The sequence below is a fragment of the Hirundo rustica genome, chromosome 26 (assembly GCF_015227805.2).
Source record: "Hirundo rustica isolate bHirRus1 chromosome 26, bHirRus1.pri.v3, whole genome shotgun sequence".
Lineage (NCBI taxonomy): Eukaryota > Metazoa > Chordata > Aves > Passeriformes > Hirundinidae > Hirundo > Hirundo rustica.
The window spans coordinates 3,051,661-3,059,516 of record NC_053475.1 but is presented as its reverse complement, the minus strand read 5'-3'; the positions used below and the strand labels follow the sequence as shown (position 1 = coordinate 3,059,516).

At 61.0% G+C, this 7,856-nt stretch overlaps 1 protein-coding gene across 10 annotated transcripts in view; it reads right to left on the bottom strand.

Annotated features, from left to right (window-relative positions):
- Positions 1-451: 451 nt before the first annotated feature.
- MAST3 (microtubule associated serine/threonine kinase 3) overlaps positions 452-7,856 on the bottom strand; it is a 28,416-nt gene continuing 21,011 nt past the window's right edge. For 3 of the 10 annotated variants that reach the window (XM_058423634.1, XM_058423629.1, XM_058423633.1), the window contains 15 exons: positions 7,544-7,752; positions 7,114-7,252; positions 6,771-6,903; positions 6,495-6,660; positions 6,163-6,264; positions 5,770-5,892; positions 5,380-5,489; positions 5,151-5,296; positions 4,662-4,894; positions 4,350-4,550; positions 4,040-4,266; positions 3,814-3,936; positions 3,547-3,683; positions 3,129-3,313; positions 452-3,045 (listed from right to left, as the gene is read on the bottom strand). In XM_058423634.1, coding sequence (XP_058279617.1) covers positions 2,015-3,045; positions 3,129-3,313; positions 3,547-3,683; positions 3,814-3,936; positions 4,040-4,266; positions 4,350-4,550; positions 4,662-4,894; positions 5,151-5,296; positions 5,380-5,489; positions 5,770-5,892; positions 6,163-6,264; positions 6,495-6,660; positions 6,771-6,903; positions 7,114-7,252; positions 7,544-7,752 — 3,265 coding nt within the window. In that variant the 3' untranslated portion in view covers positions 452-2,014. The remainder of the gene's footprint in view (positions 3,046-3,128; positions 3,314-3,546; positions 3,684-3,813; positions 3,937-4,039; positions 4,267-4,349; positions 4,551-4,661; positions 4,895-5,150; positions 5,297-5,379; positions 5,490-5,769; positions 5,893-6,162; positions 6,265-6,494; positions 6,661-6,770; positions 6,904-7,113; positions 7,253-7,543; positions 7,753-7,856) is intronic. The other 7 variants (XM_040087022.2, XM_058423632.1, XM_040087018.1 and 4 more) reach the window with 4 other exon arrangements.

Sequence of the window (7,856 nt, the reverse complement as noted above, 5' to 3'; positions counted from 1 at the left end):
CACCGGTATTGCACCGGGAACAGGGCACTGACCAGGCACTGACCGGGCACTGGACACTGGGCACAGCACCGGACGTGGGCACTGCACCGGGACTGCACCGGGCATAGAGCATGGGGCTCAGATTTGGGAATGGGGTTTAGATTTGGGAGTGGGGCATAGATTTGGGAGTGGGGAGTGGCACCAAGCACCGGGCACTACCCTGGGCACAGGTCACTGCGCTGGGACTGCAGCGGGGCTGTGGGACACTGCTCCAGGCACCAGCACCGGGCACCGAGCACCCACAGCCGGGACCCGGTGCCGGAGCCAGGCTGGGTGCCAGCCATCCTGGTGCCACTGCAGGGACACCTTCCCTCCCCTCCCACCTGTGCTGGGACCCCGTTCCCCCCTTGCCATCGCCCCCAGAGCGGGCACTCGCTGCCCCGCACGCTCCAAGTGCCACCGGACACCACACTCAGCGCAAGGGACAATTTTAATCCAACATAAAACTTCCCGAAGGTACGAACAGAGCCGGGCACTGGGCAGGAAGACACAGTCCCCTTGGCTTTTAAGACATTTCCCATTAGAAAAAATCCTCTTCCCACCCTATCCACGCCACCAGTGCACAGCCAAGCCCCCCATCCTGCCGTGCCAGTGGGCAGGGGGTGCCCGGTGTCTCCCCAAAACCCCGCTGCCTTTCCAAGACCTTAATACAGAGGGTGAAGGGAGAAGCAAAGGAAACACGGAGCAGCCCTGGTTACTCGGTTTCTTTTTGGAGCAGGGGGTTAACAGCACCAGTTGAACCGGAGAAGCGGGATACGGAGCCTGGCACAAACCACACGTGCACAAAAGAATCCAACACGCAGCCAAAAACCCACCGGGGGCACGGTGATGCCTGGTGGCAGCGGGGTCGGCAAACCCCGGGGATGTCCCCGTGTCACCGTCACGGTGCTCGGAGCACCACGGCACCAAACCACGGCGGAGGGGGGGAAGCTGGAACATGCATCAACAAATGGAAACGTTTAAATCCCAGAAAACGGTAGAAACGGGGGAGAAATGCTGGGTTGAGCTGTTTGTTGGTTGGATAAAGAGCAACGGGGCGAGGAAAGAAAGGGATGAAATTCCCAAATTACAAGTGAAGAAGCACAGGTGCTCGCTGGGTTGGGGCGATTAAAAAAATAATAATAATTAAAAAAAGAGATAATTTGGGATTTTGTAGGTGTCTGTGCACTGCCCAACCAACACCACAGGATTTTGTGTGGGAGAAATGGAAAGAGCAAAAACTGACCTAAAAATCCCATTAATATTCCTGTCCAGGGAATGTCTCAGTTTTCCCCACCTGGAAGGGCCAGTGGAGCCAGGTGGCTATAAAATCTCCAAAGAAAATAATTAAACCCTTTTTATATCTCCTATGAGCTTATAAAATGATCCCTATGCTCATCATCTGATGATCCATGTGCAAAGAATATCCCCCCTCTGCATCCCAGCCCGGAGCACCACCAGCATCTGGGGGATGCTGTTGTGGATTTGGGGTTTTGTTTTCATTTTAAAATTTAGAATTATGGGGTTCTTAGGAGATCTGGGGTGTTTCCAGCTAGAATTGAAGTTAAAAAGTAGGGAAAAGCGAGTGGGTTAGAAAACAGTGGGCTGGGAGCTGGGAGACGCACGGGAAAGGCTGGGACTCCCAGAGCTGGGTTGGCCCCTGCGACAGTCCTGCACTGCCCGTTTAGCTTATAAAAAGTAATAAATTAATTAAGGAATATTTGCATCGAGTCCTTTCTGTACACAGAGGTTGGGGCCCAGCTGTGGAAACGCCGCTGCCGGAAAAGCTCCTGCGTCTCTATAAAAATATCAGCATCTTTCAGGGAGTACAAAAAGCCTTCCAGGGGGGCGAGGAGCCGGGGCGCAGCCGGCCCGGCCAAGGTCCGGAGTGGCTCCAGGGACGTTTCTCTCACGGATTTGCCGCACAGGACGGGATGCTGGGGAGGCACTGGGATGCCACAGGGAGCCTGAACCATCCCTGGTGCCAGCGTGGGGCTCAGGCGTGCTTGGCCCCGCTCCACGTGCCCCGGGGAGCCGGGAGATGAGCACCCTGCGCCTCCTGGCCCTGTGCTGGCCCTTGCCAGTGGCCGGGTGACCCCTGCCCGCAGTTCCGCTGTTGCTGGGAGCCACGGTCCCGGTGCTGGCACCCATCCCACCACGGCAAGGAGATGCTGCTGTTCGGCTGCTCGCTGCCGCCCATGGGGTAGGAGCCCTGGCATTCCCACTCGGCCACTGCCGGCTCCTGCTCGTCGCTCTCCGAGCCCTGCACCGCGATCTGCGGGACCGTGCCGGGCTTGGGCTTCGGCGGCAGCTCCGTGCCAGCTGCGCCCTGCCCTTCTTCACTCTTGCCGCCCTCTTCGCTTCCTGCCGCCGTCTCCTGCTCGTCAAAGCTCACTTCTTGAACCGCCTCTTGCTTCTTGAAGGAGTCCCGGCGCTCCGACAGGTTCAGGCGCCGCATCACCACCATCTCCTGGTCCCGGTCGTGCCGCTCTGCCAGGCGGGAGCTGGCGGGGTGGTACCCGTGCTCCCCGGGGTACGGCAGCGCGTCGCCCTCCCCGATGGCCTCCCCATCCGGCGCCGACATCTCCAGCCCCAGCTTGCGGCCGCCGCCCGTTTTCTTCTCGGCCAGGATGGTGACGATCTTCTCGGCCGACTGGACGCGCTTGAGCAGGGGGGAGCGGGGGCAGTCGGCGCTGCGGGGCCGGGAGCTCTGCCGGACGATGGTGGGGGGGGACAGGGTCTTGCCCTGGAAGGAATGGGGGGTTTTGGGGTACCCAGGGAGCGGAGATGGGGAGCGCTGGGGGGAAGGCGGGCGCTGGGCCGAGGAAGGGGTGCAGGCCAGGGGCGAGGGGGGGATGCTGCTGGTGGATTTGCGACGTCCCACTTTGTAGCGCGGCCCACCCAGTTTGGGGGCCAGCCCGTGCAGGGAGCTGGGGCGCACGTGGCCGGCGGGTGACGTTGGGGTGCTGGAGGAGGGAGAGGTGCTCTGAGGGGACACAGCATCTGCCGTACAAAGAGAAAAGGTCACTGTAGGGGTGGAGGGACACGGCCTGCCCGAGGGACACGCAGCATCCTGCCCCGCCCCGAGCCGACATCCCCGCTGCGGGTACCTGAGGGCAGGTCGGGAGCGGGGCTGCGGCACGGCGGCGTGGGGCCCGGGGACAGGCTGTGCGTGGGGGACTCCGGGAGGCTCTCGCTGGAGGACAGCGAGTGATGGAGACCCGAGGAGAAGCTGCGGCTGGTGTGCAGGACCGACGACTGCTTGGAGATCTTCTTGAAAAGGGATTTTCTCCTGCTGGAGGGACAGGAATAAGTTTGGCTTCTCCTTAAAGCCGTTAGCCTCAAGTCTGCTGACGTGGTGGCAGCAGGACCAGACGCCACTGGACGTCCCAGTATGGCAGATCCAGAGCATCCAACCCATGCTGGCAGGACCAGACCCCACAGGACACCCCGATATGGCAGACCCAGAGCATTCCCCCAGTGCCTCACACACTGGGATAAATGCCATGTTATCCCCATTTTACCTACCTGTCTTGGCCATCCCTTTTCCTGCTCTTTTTACTCCTCCGCGCCATCCTTGTCTTGGAGCTGTTTTTCCGTGCAGGCCCGATTTTAATGGAGGTGTTTTCCAGGGCAGTGGTCCGCAGGGCCACTTTATTCCCGCTCTGAGGGATGGAAAACAAACCTTTGCAGCACCAGATCCGAGCCAGCGCCCGCCTCAGCTGCCAGCAAAGGCAGTGCCAGGGAGCTGCTGAACTGATGTCCTGGGAGAGCAGAGTGGCTCTGGTCACCCACCTTCAGCAGCAGCTCCACGACGTCCCGATGGACCAAGCCCAGCACGGACTCGCCGTTCACGTGTGTGATGAGATCGCCCGCCCTCAGCCCGGCCTCCTGCGCGGGGCTCCCCTCCTCCACGCTCTGCAACCCCAACGTAGCCATTTTATTTGGATGCCAGCTTCCTCCTGGGATTTTCCCGCCGGGAAAGGCAGCGTCTGGCAGCACCAGGCCCCAGGGCACGTACCCAGACCATGTGGTGGACGGTGTAGACGTCGCTGTCGCCCATGTAGACGCGGATGGCTCGCAGGGTGAAGCCGTACTTCTTCCCCGAGCTGTGGATGATGATGGGCGGCCGCAGGCTGGCGATGGCCAGCGAGGAGTCTCGGCTCGGGGAGGAGTCCCGGGAAGAGGGGTTGGAGGAGAGGGAATGAGGAGAGATGGGGCTCATCAGGGCACTACCGCCGAAGTCATCTGCAAGCAGAAGGAGGCGGCTCAGTCCGGCAAAGCCACGCGACAGCGGCCATCCGGCGGGATAAACGGCGCAGCACGCGGACCTGAGGTGATGATGAGGGACAGCGCTGAGACGGAGGCAGATTTGGGCACACGGCTGCCCAGGGAGGCTCTCTGCCTCTCCGGAACATCCTTCTGGGTGCTCAGCCGACGGCCCCCGCTCGGCTCCAGGCTCCGGGGAGTCGAGTTCTTGGTGCCGGTGCTGTTGCTCCGCAGGCGGATGCGGTTCAGGCTGACGAGATCGGCTGCGCAGAGGGGAGGAGGGAGAGTTTGGGGACGTGGAGAAGACATCCCGTGCCATGCAGGACCCTGGCTGCCCCCAGGGTGCCCCACACCGGTGCCCAGAGCCCACGCACCGGATAACGCCGACGGCTTCACCGCGCCGCCAGCCCCCGCGTCCGAGTCTCCCACCACAAACTTGGGTCTCTCTGGCTTGGAGGACGCCACGCAAGGGCTCTCGTCCTCCGAGGAGAAGGCAAACTTGGGCATGGTGTCCAGGCTGAGGGTGCTGGGCAGCGCGGTGGGGCTGCGGCTCCGCTCGTGCCGGGAGGTGTACGGCGTGGAGCTGCCCGACGTCCAGGAGCGGAGGCTGCGTGGGAAGAGCGGGAGGGCTCAGGACAGCCCAAAGCGGGCAAGGGGGGTGGCACTGAGCCACTGCAGCACCCCCAGGACACGTCCCGCTGACCTCGGTGAACCCTCAGAAATAACACAAACCCCCCAGTACCATCACAAACCCGTGATGGCAGCACAAACCCTTGGTCCTGACACAATCCCTCAGTGCTGGCACAAGCCCTGGGCCCTGGCAAGAGCCCACACCAGCAGTGCAGCCCCCCCTGACCACGCACCGCGGCTCAGTGCCCGCTGGCCGGCTCCTGTCCTCATCTCCCGAGTGCCGGTCCCACCGCTCCTCTTTGTCATCGCAGTGGCTCCGGTCAGAGGAGGAGAGGCTGAGGGTGGAGTTGACCGCCAGGAATTCTGAGCTGCTGTACACCTGAGAAAGGAGAGGAGCCATCAGCAAGGAGCAGGAGTTTGGGAATTTAGGCATTTTGGATGCTGCAGGAGGGACTGGAGCACCTTGCTGAAGCGGTGGGAGCAGGAGGAGAACTGCCCGATCTCCACCGACGATTCCTCGTCGTTGGTTTCCTCATCCTCCGAATCCAAGTGACGATACCTCTCGGAGCGAGCTGAAAGCAGGAGCCAGAGGGGGAAGGGATGTCACCCTGCCTGCAGCACCCCACATCCTGCCTGCAGCAGGGCCAGGTGGGACCCACACCCGTGGGGTGACAGCCCCGTCCCAGACCCCAAGGGAGTTTCATGGGGAGGAAGCTGATAAGCCTGGAAAGAAGATTGTATCTTTTGTGACTTGGCTTGTACAGCCACCAGCTTCACCCTGGAGATTTTCACCCAAAGTGCAGCTGGGATAATGGATTGGCAGAGGTGGAAGAGGGGTGGGTTTGGCCTCACTGTCAAAGTAGCTGGTGTCATCCTCCGACTCCAGCTGGGGAATGAACTCAGCCTTCTGCCGCAGCAGCCCATTCCAGTCCAGATGGAGGAAGAAGGAATGGTGCTTCACCTCATGTGCACCTCCTGCCAGGCAGAGAAACCCATGTCGGGTATGGGGCAGGATCCAGGATGCTCCCACTCCCACCCCAAACAGCACAGTCTCTCCTCCACACAGAGCAAACAGCTTAAAAAAGATGGATTGGGGCCCTGTGCTGCCTTCCTGGGGGGAACCCCGAGCAGGAGACCTCCTCAGAGCACCCTCAGCATGGTAGGACATGCTTTGGACTCAAAGCCATGCAAATTTGTTGGGAATCAAGGTGCCAGGTCACCCCCCGAGGGGCCTGGCGTGCGTACCAGTGCCCAGGCGCTCGAGGGGACACTGCCTCAGCAGCCGTGTGATCAGGTCCTGGGCATCTGCAGGGAGCGCCTCGTCCCCTTCTGGCCACATAATTTCATCTGCAAGGAAAATGAAACAGGGGTTTGGGGTGGCTGGAAGGGGTTGGACATTTCTGGGCAACAGGGAAGTCCCCGGGGAGCAGCAGCAGGGGAAGGGCCCTCCCAAAGCGGGAAGTCAAAGCTTGAGGAGCCTCCTCACCGTTCAGAGTGTGACAGGAAGGAATGAAGCTTCCCACGCGTTAAAGGACGAGCCTTGGCTGCTGGGAGCACAAACCTGCCCTGACACTCACCACTGATGACCTGCCCGAAGAGCTCCTCGGGGGTGTCTCCGAAGAAGGGCACGCAGCCCACCAGGAACTCGTAGAGGATGATGCCCATGGCCCACCAGTCCACGGGCTTCCCGTAGCCCTGGATGAGGATGACTTCGGGGGCAATGTACTCTGGAGTGCCACACACCTGCGTGGGAAGCAGGGGCTGACACCTCTGCAGTGACCCTTGCAACAAATCCCGAGGTTATCTGAGGCCCCGGTGACGGCAGGTCAGCCCCGTGGGGCAGGACCTCGTACCTGCTTGTCCATGAACTCCCGCGTGTCCTTCTCCATGTGCCCTTCGTAGAGGTTCGTGGTCATGTTCATCAGGCCGATCTTGGACAGACCAAAGTCCGTCAGCTTTATGTGGCCCATGGAGGTGATGAGCAAGCTGCAAGAGAAGACAGACACCCCACGATGCTGCTGCTTGCTTCTGGGGAGACCTGAGACGGACCAGCCGCACCCCAGGGCCTCTGGTCCTGATGCAACAGCACAGAACCAGTTTCTGGGGAACAAAACCCATCCTGCCCTTCCCTCTTGGCTTTCCTTTCCCCATCCAAAGCCACCCCCACCCTTGCTCAGACCTGGCCCACATCCTCACTTGTCAGGTTTGAGGTCCCGGTGGACGATGCCGTAGTTGTGGAGATACTCCAGTGCAAGAACGGTCTCAGCAAAGTACATCTTGGCCATGTCAACGGGCAGCGGGCCCATGTTCTTCAGCAACGTGGCACAATCCCCCCCTGTGGGAACACGGGGGGCTCAGGGAGGGCAGCGAGGTCAGCAGCACCAGCAGGCTCCCAGCCAGCCCCCCTGAGCAGCTGATCCCCAGGCGTGGGGCACAAACGCTCTCCGAGGTGACCACGGCCACCCCCTTCATCAAGGAGATCAGGATCACAAAACCATCTCCTTGTGCTTCCCTCTGCTGCCTGGAGCAAAGCAGGGCAGGAGGTGTCCAGGTGGTGTCCTTGATGCTCAGACTTTGATGTCCTCCCCTCTTCCCTGCACCATCCAGCCCCGAGTCCTGCTCTCACCTTCCACGTACTCCATGACCATGCAGAGGTGTCGCTTCGTCTCGAAGGAGCAGAACATGCTGACCACGAAGGGGTTCTCGGCGAAGGTGAGGATGTCCCTCTCCACGAACACCTGCTGGATCTGGTTCCTCAGGATAAGGTTCTGCTTGTTGATTTTCTTCAGGGCGAAGCGCTGCCGCGTCTCCCTGTGCCTCACCAGGTACACGGCCCTGGAGGAACGGCTGGACCTCAACACAGGTCCTCCACCACCAGCACTGACCGCCCCACACATGGGGCTTGGACAAAGAGGGGAGTCGTTTACGGGTGGAGAGAA